The 14,852-nt window shown below is 35.6% G+C and overlaps 1 protein-coding gene and 1 pseudogene across 1 annotated transcript; both read left to right on the forward strand.

The window, feature by feature from the left end:
- Window positions 1-1,756: 1,756 nt before the first annotated feature.
- Window positions 1,757-4,827, forward strand: LOC105230227 (nuclear pore complex protein Nup107). Its single transcript, XM_011210875.4, has 3 exons — window positions 1,757-2,501; window positions 2,559-4,235; window positions 4,300-4,827. Exons 1-3 carry the CDS (start codon window positions 1,766-1,768, stop codon window positions 4,662-4,664), a joined length of 2,778 nt encoding a protein of 925 aa, XP_011209177.1. The 5' UTR covers window positions 1,757-1,765; the 3' UTR covers window positions 4,665-4,827.
- Window positions 4,828-8,769: 3,942 nt separating this feature from the next.
- LOC125775977 (small nucleolar RNA U3) lies at window positions 8,770-8,971 on the forward strand (annotated as a pseudogene).
- Window positions 8,972-14,852: the final 5,881 nt, after the last annotated feature.

Genomic DNA, 14,852 nt, shown 5'->3' on the forward strand with positions numbered 1-14,852 from the left:
TGTATTGAATGGAATAAATAATAACAAAAACCAAGTAATAATTACAAATGAATGATTATAAAATACTTATTATGTATACAGCGATAATTTTAAATTTGTTTATTCCTAAATGCATATCTGTATTCATATTTGTAAGTTGTCAGATTTGCCAAGAAAAACGTGAAAATTTCATTTTAAATTAAAAAGAAAATTTGTGTTTTTCATGAGTTTTGAATCTGCGTACAACAAATTTTAGTTAGATTTATAGCGGGATTCTGTAATCGGTCTCTAGTCTCTATTTGAGACATTTTGAGGCAAATTCTCAATTTGTGACTAGTTACTATTCACTAAACAGTCTCTAGCGTTATAGCGGGATTCTGTAATCGGTCTCTAGTCTCTATTTGAGACATTTTGAGGCAAATTCTCAATTTGTGACTAGTTACTATTCACTAAACAGTCTCTAGCGTTAGTCTCAAAATATTGAGACCTGGTAGTTAGCCGGTCACAAAACTAAAGAGAGCTCTTGTCTGCCATTTTGAATATACTGAATAGAGATCATCATAGATATTAATCGATTGTCGTTTCTTTATATTTTGTAAGCAACTCAAACACAAAAAAGTTAAAAATAAATAGATTTTACATAAATTTCGTAAATATTATGAAACAAAGTCAACATATATTTTCATTTTTATTGATAATTATGTTTTTTGACGATGTTATAGAAAATTTAATATTTGTTATCGACATATTTATTTCCATTCAAGTGTAAAAACATCTCTGAATGATGAAATGTAATAGATTTTGTGACTGGCACTTACAGAATAGCAAAATCGTCTCAAGTCTCAAAAATTGTCTCTAACTCAAAATCTCAAATTTAGAGACTTGAGACTGTCTAACGTTACAGAATCGCACGGTTAGTCTCAAAATGTTGAGACCTGGTAGTTAGCAGGTCACAAAACTAAAAAGAGCTCTTGTCTGCCATTTTGAATATACTGAATAGAGATCATCATAGATATTAATCGATTGTCGTTTTTGTATATCTCGTAAGCAACTCAAACACGAAAAGATGAAAAATATATCAATTTTACATAAATTTCGTAAATATTATGAAACAAAGTCAACATATATTTTTATTTTTATTGATAATTATGTTTTTTGACTATGTTAAAGAAAATTTAATATGTCGATATGTCGATAATATTTATTTTCATTCATGTGTAAAAACATCTCTGAATGATGAAATGTAATAGATTTTGTGACTGTCACTTACAGAATAGCAAAATCGTCTCAAGTCTCAAAAATTGTCTTTAACTTAAAATCTCAAATTTGGAGACTTGAGATAGTATCACAGTACAGAATCGCACGGTTAGTTTTGTTATCAAAAGAAAGACAAAAGTATATCTATGGAATATCGGAAAAAAGTGGGAAGTTATTAATTGATAAAGATAATATTCATTTAAAATTATTGAAAGCTGGAAATAAAATTTCACTTAATACACTCAATATTCATAAGATGGTCCTTTAATATTCTTTGGCATGATTAGGCTATTGTGAATTGGCAATTTATTCCATTCATTTTTGTTTTTGATGATTATAGCACCCTGTAATATCATTTCCAATTGTTTTGAGAGAAACAGTTAAGCGTTGAACACATATTGATCGACAGACATCAAGCGGCATCTGTCAAATAATAAAATACACACGTTCTTAAGGACACAGTTATTTAGACAACTGCACGACTACATAACTTTGTTCATAAGAACGGGTGCATTTTAATATTTGACAGATGTCGCTTGAAGCCTTGTCGCTCTCTATATGTTCAGCACATCAAATAGTAACAAAAAAAAACAGTTTAATACCAACGTTTACCTCGATAATAAAAGAAACTGATTTTGTATTACCAAATTTTATAAAAATGTCAAATAGTGTATTAACTACTGCGAAGCGCAGCCTCGTTCAAATAAAACCTCAAACAGATAAAGAATTATACCCCCACCAAAGTACAAGCCTTAATGAACTCTCAATCACTTTACTACCAAACGAATTGTCCCGCGTTTTAGATCAACCGGAACGGCAACGGTCATTAAATTATTCTGACACATTTTTTGGGAACTACAATGATACTACTTGTGATGTTTTCAACATTAGTGACAGGTCCACTTTAGAGGAAAATACAAAGTTATTCTTACTTAAGGAAAAAACAGATTCGTTATTTCCTCAATTCCAAGAAGTTTTGCAAGGACGCACAAATGACTCTGAAGTTTTTGATACAATACAAAATTTGATACAGACATGTGCTGGTGTAGCTGATGAATTGCAGAAAACCTTTCGAGAGAATGCAACTATGTCCAAATGTCAAATAAACAATTACAAATGGTTGGATCAAGAAATGAATACATGGAGACTGTTATTTGCTTTATACAAGGATAGAATCATGGTCCAAGCCGAAGATGTTGGTATGGATTGTAATATGCCACCTTTAGGAGGTTCAGAGAAAGAAGTAATTGCCCAACTCTATGCATGTATGTATTAATAAATATATTTGTATAATCATTAAAAACACATTCTTTAATATATAGGTAACTCTACCTTACGAGAGTACCAACTAATGGTCGATTGGCTTGAAGCATGCTACAATAGAAAGGACTCACAACCTCAAGTTGGTCATGTTACAAATCGTGCAGTAGGTTGGGAAAATACTCTTTTTCAACTACAAAACCGACGTGATGTAGCTTTTGGCACTGGGGTGGATATTGTCAAAGCGTTGGACCCGGATGCTCCACATCGTGAACGTCGTCCACTTCATGCGTTGGATGAGGAAGATAATTTACGTCTATCACGGTGTATTTTTACAGAAATTCGTCAAGGAAGAATTGATGAAGCAATGACTCTTTGTAAATACAGTGGACAAACATGGCGTGCTGCTATACTAGAGGGTTGGCGTCTACATGAAGATCCCAATTATGAAACACAATTTAATACTCGGGAAAAGCAGCCAATTGAAGGGAATCCGCGTCGTGATATTTGGAAGAAATGCGCTTGGCTAATGGCTGACTGCAAAAAATTTGACGAATATACCCGCGCAATAGCTGGAGCTTTTTGTGGTCATCTCGATTCTTTAAAGGCATTATTAAATGTTTCATGGGAAGATTTACTTTGGGCTTATCTCAAAGTGCAAATTGATATCCGTGTGGAAAGTGAAATACGGGCTTGCTGCATTAAAGCTTACCTCCCCCTACCAGATACTTATTGGAATTCGAAAATGTCATTGGAACAGATATTCGAAGAACTATCGGTTCACAAAGACGCAGCCGTTCGCGACTACACCTGCAGTAAAGTCGGTATAATACAAAAGTATTTGATATTGGACAATATAGGAGAATTGCTACAAATAATGCGCCGTTGGGTTGAGGAGTCTAATAAATCCAACGATCCACGAGACAGTTTATCCCCTCATCTTCTACGGTTCATTACGCACATTGTACTTTTTATGCGACAAATTGGACGTGTTGATAAGGAAGAAACAGCCGACTTTGTAGTAGCGGCTTATGTTGATTGTTTAATCAAAATGGAAGATGCCCAACTAGTTGCTTTTTACACTGCTGCACTGCCAGGAAAATTCCAAATGTTATTATATTCCAAATTCCTAGAAGGAATTACCGAGACTGCGAGTCGTTCAGCAGCACTCACCGAGGGTATTAATGCTGGGCTTGATGTAGAGAATATCACTCGCTATACAGTTGATACTATTCGTCAACGTGTACCAGATATTATCGAGAAAGCTGCCATGACTGACGAAAAACTAAAAATTGGGGAGATTTCTTCTTTCGATCAGCGAAAAATTAGTGCGCTAGAATGGTTAACTTTTTTACCAACACAACGTGGCGAGCTATTGTGGCAAGCAAACGCAATGATACGTACTTTTCTTGGCGAGAACAAATCGGAATGTGTACGCGCAGTTTATGAAATTGTCCCTACCGATTCTCTTTCGCAAATTATTAATATATATGGTTCCAATGAGAATTTCCCTTGTCGTGAACAGTGTAGCATCAAAGAATATCTTAGTTATAAAATTTACTTAACCGCTATCGACAGTTTTGGGGAATGGTCACGCCTATTACATAATCGTCCAAAGGAACCAAATGTTAGCACAGCTGGCGCAAATTTTACTGAACGAGTTGCATCAGAGCATAAAGGGCAAGTTTATCATGCAGATCTAAAACGTTGGGAAGCAAATCTGGAAGAACAAACTAAATGTAAGTTAAAAAATTATAAATTCACTCTAGTATTTTAGTAATATTTTTCATTACTTATCATTAGTAACACGAGATGCATTATTCAATATATTACTCTTCCCCGAAAAGGGGTGGTTAATTGATCCAGATACGTCAAAAGATCCTGTAAATATCAGTGGATTAGATTGGCAGAATCGCCAAATACAATTAGAAAAATTACGTAGCATCTGCATACCCGAGATGGTACTTCTATTGCATAAAGTTTTACACGTCTCGGGCGATTACCAAGGATGTGTTAAGCTATCGGACGAAATCGCTTCAGAAACTCGACAGCTGTATAAAGTTTATACAAAGCACAAGCTGGCTGAACTGCTCTCCAAGTTATCCGAATCCTCATTGCAGTTGTTGAACAAAAAGCTTGACCCATGGGGTTATGTTTCTACACTTTAAACATTTTGATGGATATTATTCTTTTCAATAATTAAGTTTTTATGTAGATTAATAATCAATTATAATCGAATTTTATTAAATTTGTGTTTATACAATTTAAAGTTTAAATGTTTTTGTTGATAATTGGTCAGATGAATAAACGTATTGCATATTGAGAAATGTATCATAGTAAATACTCCTTATTTCTTATAAATGAAAATTGCAGTAACATTTTATCAAACATTAGCTGACTCCGCATACGTTGTCCTGCGTGAAATTATGTGTTTTGAAATGAAAAGAAAGTTGAATTTACGTTGTGTTAAAAATGTTTTATTTTCGATTTTTCTAAATTTTTTTTCAATGTAACGCAGTTTGATAAACAACATTTTTTGGTTTCTATTCCGGGGCGTAAATGTACAGAGAAGATGGTTTTCCAGCTCGGGAACACTCCACGTATAACTGGCACGCACTCATGCAATCGTAGTTACGATAATTTGGCAAATTTGGCATAAACATTCGTGATGAGTTCATATTTCGTTGAAGTGAATTGACAAAAGGCAGGTGGAATTGATGTCAAACCACTGGAACCGAAATTTGTCTATTTCCAATTCTTATCGAATACGATGTAAAATGTCTTCGGCAATGTAATTTTGTTCGTATTTCAAAATTGACGCGGATTTTAAGGCTGATATGTCGAAATGACCATCGCGAAAAGTGTGCGAACTTCAGTGGCATGCGAAGTAGCTATCGAATCGTCCATCGTTTGATTACATTTATTATCATGTTCCAGCAATTGCAATTGCTTGCATGCTTCTCAAAAAGTTACACACACTCTACCATTCACAGTGCGCAATGACTCAAATGAAATTGAACCACGTACATTTATCAATAGCAACCGAAGGTAATAGCAATCGTCGTTTTTCGGGTGGATTATGTAAATTCGTCCTAAAGAATTAGTTGAGAACACACCTGGATGTCAATATACTGGTTGGCCTTGCTTTCTGCGTAATTATTTCTTCGACGATGCATTCCATGTATAATATCAAGGCATTTCCGAATAGAGCAATGTTCTCGCAAACGAATCACTGACGCAAGTTGAGAAAAAACTCGTCAATGTCAATGTTGTTGGAAGTGTTTCCGCTGGCTGTACAGTATTCTCTGGGTTGAAATGGCTCTTTAGTCGTTCTTCAAATGAACTGCGAGACGCACAACAGTCGAAAAACGTTCATGAATTGCAAAAGTAAATACCCTACAACGCGCTTTATTGCAGTTCACATATCGACCGTATCGTTTAAGACCAATAACCGCCATATTGGGTCCTTTGGTGACGTACATACAAACGTATTTTATAGATTAGACCAAACTGCAATACTAAACATTGATATGAGTTTTGAATGTGAATTAGACAACAGTGGAGAATATAGTACGATCTATATGTTGTCAACTTCGATATTCACTACTCTAAGTTGTATGGTCGTCTGATGAACTACGACGATAGAGTGGATATCCATCATTTCTAGTTTGCGATTCCGAAAGAAAAGCAAGTGAATAGTGTTTCGTGTATTTATTGTTAGACATACAAACCGAAGTGGAATTGTGATGTCCGCAAGTCCAAGAACCATATTGGTTTTCATCACTTCGTTTAATACTGGATCTTTCTCTGCATCAGGAATTTCCGCAGAAATGATTTCATCAATTTCATCTGGTGGAACCACTATCCACCATCCAAAGAAGAACATCGTAACTATTGTTTGAAAAGTCGTGCTGTGACAACGTGATGATCGCTTGCTGATTGACCTCGATGCATAATTCCACACGTATGTCATCGCGTTGATGGCAAAAAGAACACCGACCAATATTAGCGGGACCTCTTCGTGGCTTCGTAACAAATTTCAATCTGTAATTGATCACTTCGTTTGAAACACACATAAAGTTTTCACTGAATAATTTTCAATTTTTTTTTTAATTAGCTGGAATAAAAGAGCAAGCGACCGAAATTGAACGATTCAAATAATTTACAAATCGAAATATTGAAAAACAAAAGAAAAAAGAATTGTATGAAAAACTTTTCTTATGAAAAGTTTTTTTTTTTATTTCTGAACCTTTCCAAATCCACAGTGAACAACTTCTGAAAATTTCATGAAGATTGGTTTCGCCGTTCTCGAGCCTTAGCGTTATTAACCCTGCCTTTATAACGTTATTTTTAACCCTTTCAGTCATAATGATACGTCTGGTAGATGTATCGTTTCTTTTGAGCTTTCATTGGATACCACGAAACTTTATACTTTGATAATTTATTTGTTAAATTAAAATATGCATGCGTTGTGAAAAAAATTGTAGGAGGAAGAGCAAAATGTAAAGAGGTCGTGCGCCTCTCAGATGTACGTTATGAAAGCAGGGTTAACAAACAAACATTCATTTTTACTTACATATGTATGTACATACATAAGTATATACAAAATAAAACGTTTGTATGGGAAAAAGAAAAGGACTGTTTTTAGGCGTTTTCTGGAAAACGGGTTTCATTTTTATATGTATATAGTCTAGCTGACCCCGCATACGTTGTCCTGCGTGAAATTATGTGTTTTGAAATGAAAAGAAAGTTGAATTTACGTTGTGTTAAAAATGTTTTATTTTCGATTTTTCTAAATTTTTTTCAATGTAACGCAGTTTGATAAACAACATTTTTTGGTTTCTATTCCGGATCGTAAATGTACAGAGAAGATGGTTTTCCAGCTCGGGAACACTCCACGTATAACTGGCACGCACTCATGCAATCGTAGTTATTATCATGTTCCAGCAGGACAACGTATGCGGGGTCAGCTAGTAAAAAAAATAAAAAGTAGTGATCGGACCACGCTCACAAAACGCCAATAATGAAGCAATAAATTCAGATATAAAACTCTAATTTTGCACAGAAGATCGCAGTAGCAAGAAGCTACTACTACTATTAAAAGTCCAATTAAGCAATAACTAAGTACGTCTTACCTCTGAAATGATATGAGAGGGCTTTAAGGGCGCGGCACCGCCCACTTTTTATGAAATCACATATCTCGGCACCCGACTGACCGATTTCGACTAAATTTAGTACGAAGTATTTCTCTGTCACAGGTCGAAATCGGATTACAACCACGTCTACTTTCTATATAGCAAAATTTTAAACTCCATTTAATTCATTCACTTTCCAGTACACAAATCAAGAAGCAGTTGATATAACGAGATATAACTTATGACCAAAAGTTGCGCAAATCTAACCAAAACCGTTCAAGCCCCTAGGTATCGAATATGTGAACCCCGGAGGGTATAGTTGACTTTTAACCGAAGTTATCGGTCAATTAATAATTAATAATTGCAATTCATAAACAATGCATACATATGTTTATGGGCCAATATTTGAGGTATCTCAATGAAAATTACAGATCGTGTTGTATTCATAACAGTGTATACTTGTGCCTAAAATAGATAAATTATAACTCATAACAGGATTTTTGAACATCCGGCTGACCTTACCCCATATGATTAGTGATTGTACGAGTATATGAGGTACCTTAATGAAACCCAGGTAACATTTTTTTAGTACATATGTATGTGGCATAGTTAATAGATAAAATCGGGTCAATACTGCCCACAACTTCTTTGGCTTTGTTCGGACTATTTAGTAGATGTAGGCTATGAAAGATTTGCATAAAATCGGTCGAGCGATTTTTTATTTATCACATTTTTTGTAAAAAAAATTTTAATTATTATTTTTTTGAAGTTATACTTCTTATACGAGTTCGGAAAAGGTTGCGTTAAATGCAAACTGCGTAACCTTGTCTGCGAAGATGTTCGAGCAGCAAGCGAAGCGGTGACAATCGGCGATCGTTTCTTCGTTTCTTTCGGCACAGCTCGGCTTTTCTACCAACAACACAATGTTGCCATGCTTATGCTGTTGTTGTTTTTGTAGAACAGTGTTTCAATTTTTGGTTGGTGACATATTCACATGTGTGCGCATATATATGTTTGAATGCTTGTGCATTATTGAAGTTATACTTCTTTTACTTTCGTTTGTCTTTCATTTCTGCGAATTCTCAACTATTTTGTGTAACTTTTGGTTGAAATACTCTGCGTTGGCCGTTGAAAAATTAAGGCTATACTTTACAGGATCATTTCTGTAGTTAGTCTTCATTTACATTTTTTGGAAATCGACCCGCGATTGCGAGGTATACCGTTTTATCTGACATCGTAAGGTTTATGAACTTCATTTCTAATTTTGTCTTGTGGCATATTAGAAATGATATTTCTTCGTAAATCGCTCACTTACAACGGATAAAACGGCACGATTCCGACTACTTTGGCGGAGGGGTAAAAAAAACCGAATTTCCGAATTATGTAAAAATAGCTAATATTTTTAAAAATATTCACGTTTAAAAATTCAAAAATTTGCACTAAGAACACATGGTATTTCTCCATGTTTCACAGAATATTTTCACGTTTTTCGCTCACTATATTTAAATATACACTCTTAACATTGAAATAAGTTCACTTTTCACTTTTATTTTGTAATTTTTCAGCCAAGTATAGTAATTTAAAATCACTTATCAAATTTATGGCTGAAAAGTTTCGAGTGTTTATATTTACGAGGAAAACCAGCATTGCCACACCTTAAAAACCAAAAGTGAAGGATTTTTTAGCGTTTCACAGCGTTTTCTTTGTTTATACTTTCGGGTGATTCTTTTTTCTTTATTAACTATAAAAAAGCTATAAAGAAGATTTTTCTAGCTAAAATTAAATATGCGAACACTTTTCTATATGCATACATACATATATGAATAATATGTGATTTATATCACTGTGATAGTCAAAAAAAAAAGACAAGACCAAATTCGACAGTTTCCCCCTATTTCGGGTCCTACGAATCGAACTGCATCATTACTTTTTTGAGTTACAATCATGGTTTCATACAAAAATTTTTGTTGAAGTTTTTCATCAAAGTGGCCCATTGTAAGAGAAAGGCACATTTTTCTTCGGTCTCTAACTTTTTTAATGTTGACTTTTTTGGTAAACTTTCTTTGGCAAAGCTTCTCAGAATAAGTCCCTCTTTAAGTTCTTAGATGACTGTAAACCCCAAAATCAATGTTTTTTTTTTGTCCTTATAGCCAATATGTCGAAAAAACTGAAATTTAATCCATTTTTTTAATGTTTTTTCCTCCCGTTTCGTCAATATTTTAATTAACCCTTTGATACTTATACATTAAGTGACATCTCGTAATAGTAAGAAACTTAAGCAAAGACAACGGTTTGAGCAAACTAACCATTAGAAAAAAACTTAACAAAATTTGTTTTTTTTTTTTAAATCTACACAACTATGTTTGTGTGCTGTTTTATTTTTTTTTTGTATCTTATAAGTGTTATCAATAAGTTTCATAAATTTGTACACAATATTTAAATTAAATTTAACAAGACTCATCCATCAATGTCCAACACAAATCAGCAAGCAACGAGTCAAGCTTTTAACCACTGCACTGATAATAAATAACAACAAGTAACGTTTGGAAGAAACGTTAAATGCTTGCCTAAGAGTCAAAATTTAAGCATAGATTGCAGTAGTTAATTTGACTTTGACTTCGCGGAAAGAACATTGTTTTAGTTGCCTTGTATATTAAGAAAATAAATTAAAACAAGTAAGGAAGGGCTAAGTTCGGGTGTCACCGAACATTTTATACTCTCGCATGATAAAGTGATAATCGAGATTTCATTATCCGTCATTTACATACATATTTTTTATTTTGCTGTAAAATTAATTTGAATTAAATTCTGAGAGATTTACCGATATTTTCGGTGAAAAATTAGGTTAGGTTAGGCACTGAGTTCTTCGTGTTCGATATCAGGGACCTTGAAAAGTTATAGTCCGATCACGACAATTTTTCCACAAGAGATACCTCAGCTCGAATACCGTATTTATGTAAAGTTTTATTCCTCTATGATCATTGGTTCCTAATGTATATATTATAAAGAGAAGGCATCAGATGGAATTCAAAATAGCTTTATATTGGAAGAAGGCGTGGTTCTGAACCGATTTCACCCATATTTCGTACATATCATCAGGGTGTTAAGAAAATATTATATACCGAATTTCGTTGAAATCGGTCGAGTAGCTCCTGAGATATGGTGTTTGGTCCATAAGTGGGCGACGCCACGCCCATTTTCAATTTAAAAAAAGCCTGGGTGCAACTTCCTTCTGCCATTTCTTCCGTAAAATTTAGTGTTTCTGACGTTTTTTGTTAGCCGGTTAACGCACTTTTAGTGATTTTCAACATAACCTTTGTTTGGGAGGTGGGCGTGGTTATTATCCGATTTCTTCCATTTTTGAACTGTATATGGAAATGCCTGAAGGAAATGACTCTACAGAGTTTGGTTCACATAGCTATAGTAGTTTCCGAGATATGTACAAAAAACTTAGTAGGGGGCGGGGCCACGCCCACTTTTCCAAAAAAATTAGGTTCGAATATGCCCCTCCCTAATGCGATCCTTTGTGCCAAATTTCACTTTAATATCTTTATTTATGGCTTAGTTATGACACTTTATAGGTTTTCGGTTTCCGCCATTTTGTGGGCGTGGCAGTGGGCCGATTTTGCCCATCTTCGAACTTAACCTTCTTATGGAGCCAAGAAATACGTATACCAAGTTTCATCATGATATCTCAATTTTTACTCAAGTTACAGCTTGCACGGACGGACGGACAGACAGACATCCGGATTTCAACTCTACTCGTCACCCTGATCACTTTGGTATATATAACCCTATATCTGACTCTTTTAGTTTTAGGACTTACAAACAACCGTTATGTGAACAAAACTATAATACTCTCCTTTGTTGCGAGAGTATAATGAATAAGTGTCCAATTGGCCTATCGTTGTTCTGCTACGTATGTGGAAAATTTACAAGCCCTCGGAGTAGACGCAAAATATCTTCGGGAACTGCCGGCATCTACGAGGAATATTTCGATTTGCCCGTTATAAGAGACGCAGATTGGGTGCCAAATACCATTTGCACGCAATGCAACAACAACCTGCATAACTGTTCAAAAAGACTGTGCCTAAAAATGGGGTTCGGCATCCCAATGATTTGGATAGATCCACAAGGGCATCATACTGGTAACTGCTACGCGTGCAAGAACAAATTTGCAAAACAAAACAAAACTCAACAAAAAAAAACGCAGTTTACAAAAGTGTTCAATCTGCACAGCTACCAGTATCTCACTCAGAAAATGTTCCGATACCAAGATGTCCAAGTCCAACTGATAGATATATTTCGCCAACATTTTCCACCGAGCCTACAGATCTACTCACAATGTATAACCCAACCGAAGTTGAAAGCCCATGTCGTCACTTGGAGATTACCCAAGCCCGTTTGAATACGATGGTACGACAGCTGAAATTATCGCAAAGACAAGCGATTTGCCTAGCACATCATCTTCGATCGGTAAATATATTGTCTAAAGATGTGAAGGTGTATGGATACCGCAAAAGACAGGAGGAGCTTTCAGATTTCTTTGAGGTTAATGGCGAAAATACTTTTTCGTATTGTAAAAATATTCCTGGTCTTATACAATACATGAACTGTGAGTACAAACCAGAGCAATGGCGCTTGTTTATTGACTCGTCGAAAATTGTTTATGATCTAAACAAGTAGTTTTTATTCTTTAATTGATTGTTATATGGTACAATAAAAGATAAAAATAATTTTATTAACAAATATAATGAAGACAAAAAGATTAATCATTTTACAATTTTTATTTATAAGTATAAGTCGCGGACTTATAAATTATTTATGATGTAAAATTTATAAGATATATCTTTTTTGGACCTTTTTATACGTCAAACTATTCTCCACGCACCTTTTTTGTTTTGATTCCGATCTTAGCGTGCCTCGTGCTTAGTGACAAAAAAAATTATAATCGCAAAATTATTTAGTAAAAAAAAAAAATAATAAAAAAAAATGGTGACACCTGTTTGTTCGCTCAAAACAATAAATACAATTATAAGTACCTGCATTGCGGTCGCTGGAAAGTGCAACAACATGAATGACGAAGATGATGATGCCGTTATGGGATGGCAAAAAGTAAGAAAACGACCAGCGAAAAGATCAATGCAGAACTCACCAAATGTGATTAGAAAACAACCGGCACTGGATTATGGCGCATGCACTACAGGTGATGTTAACCAATTCAATATTTTAAATAACGATGATGGAGAAACATTCACGACGAATACAAACCCTGATAATGAATGATAAAAATACAGTTGAACAAGAGCCTGAGAGAAGTGAAATACTGGAAACTCCAAAACCCCCACCAATTTTTATAGGCGACGTCTGTGAAATTAGTGGTCTATTAAGTTATCTTAAAACAAGAATTAATGTCAAAGAATTCAGCTATAAATCACAACGTGATGGTAATGTAAGAATTATGGTTAAGACGGACTAAGGAGCCACTAAATATGTTTTTCTTAGGTCACTCTCTCTCATTCAGCCAAACTTTTAGATGCCGACATATCTCTTTACGAACTCCAACTCGCCCTGTCCGCAGTAAAAGGCCAGACACCCGCCATCGACAAAATATCCTATCCCATAATTAAGCATCTCCCCAGATTCCTCCTTCACCGTCTCATTAAGCATTACAACAATATCCTCAACACAGGCCATTTCCCTCACGCGTGGAAAACCAGCGCAATAATACCCCTCTTAAAACCTGGCAAATCCCCTTGCGAAGTTAACAGCTATCGACCAATTTCTCTTCTTCCCTGCCTAGGTAAACTAATGGAGAAGATAATTGCTACCAGACTAACCTGGTACGCCCACTCAAACCAACTTATCCACCACAACCAAGTAGCCTTCAAGAAGGGACAAGGCACCACAGATGCCCTACTACACCTTGATCCTTTTATCTCAAACGCGCTCTCCAGCAAAAACCATGTTTCCCTCCTTTCCCTCGACTTTCAAAAAGCATTTGATCGGATTGGAACCCCGGTAGTACTAAGACAACTCGACAAATGGAAGATCGGCCCCAAAATGTACAATTTTATAAAATCATTTCTCTCAAACCGAAAATTAAGTGTACTTATATCCAACACCCGCTCTTCCATTTTTCCACTCGATAATGGCACCCCGCAGGGCTCCCCCTTATCAGTCATCTTGTTCATTATAGCCTTCAATGAAATTAGCGACATCGTTAACAAGTTCCCAAACATCGAACACCAAATATACGCAGACGACGTTTTGTTGTTTTCCAAATCCAATGATCAAACAGAAGTCATGAGGACATTTTCCAAAATCCTACGCCTATTACCCACATGTTCCCTCTCCTCAGGCCCCTCAATTTGTCCCATTAAAACCAAAATGCTCCATATATGCAAAAAACGATCCTGCAATTCTCCTTTATTTACCTTCAATCGTGTAAATATTGTATGTACAGATAATCTTAAGTTTCTCGGTATTGTATTCGATCCCAAATATTCCTTTCAACAGCACTGTAAATACGTCTGTAAATACGTTAAGGAAAGACTCTGTGTAAAGTTAAACATTATTAAGTACTTATCAAGCAAACGCTCGCTAATTAATTCGGCTCTGTTGATTAACGTGACAAACGCCCTCATCTTATCAACCATCAACTACGGCATAGAAATCTATGGATTACACGCTAAACAAAACTTAAAGATGATCGCTGCTCCTTACCACGCCGCAGTGGGAAGATCCATACACGCATTTCCTACGTCACCCATAAAAAATATTCTGGTCGAATCGGGTTTGCCGGCTCTTCACGACAACTTGGAAGACAAAATATTCAGGCTCTATTCAAAGCTCACTCTAAGCCCCAATCCGCTTATCCACAAATACTTCCAATCTGCCGCTTCACGGGTATCCACTCCTAAACAACCCTCTTCAATACACACCTGCTCCTTATTCGCGAAGCAGGTTGAACTGCCGATCAAGCAGCACATTCCGCGGTACACTCATCACCCCCCCTGGGCGGCCAGCAAAACATCCTTCATTAATGACCTAGCCTCCTTGCGGAAAGATAGCACACCAAACACCGTTTATAAAGCCAAGTTTTCCGAAACAATAGCACATTATAAAGCCAACGGCTGGCAATTGATTTTCACAGCTGGATCGAAGGCCTCACACACCTCCTATGCTGTGGTAAAGGAAAACCAAGAAGTTGTCGCGTAC

This window comes from Bactrocera dorsalis, chromosome 1 (assembly GCF_023373825.1).
Source record: "Bactrocera dorsalis isolate Fly_Bdor chromosome 1, ASM2337382v1, whole genome shotgun sequence".
NCBI classification, from domain to species: Eukaryota; Metazoa; Arthropoda; class Insecta; order Diptera; family Tephritidae; genus Bactrocera; species Bactrocera dorsalis.

What these genes read in the sequence shown, in the direction of transcription:
- LOC105230227 (XM_011210875.4), top strand. Translation starts at nt 1,766, where the DNA reads ATGTCGCTTGAAGCCTTGTCGCTCTCTATATGTTCAGCACATCAAATA. An exon ending in AATTGCCCAACTCTATGCAT is followed by an intron (nt 2,502 to 2,558) that starts GTATGTATTAAT and finishes TTTAATATATAG; the next exon opens with GTAACTCTACCTTACGAGAG. An exon ending in TCTGGAAGAACAAACTAAAT is followed by an intron (nt 4,236 to 4,299) that starts GTAAGTTAAAAA and finishes ACTTATCATTAG; the next exon opens with TAACACGAGATGCATTATTC.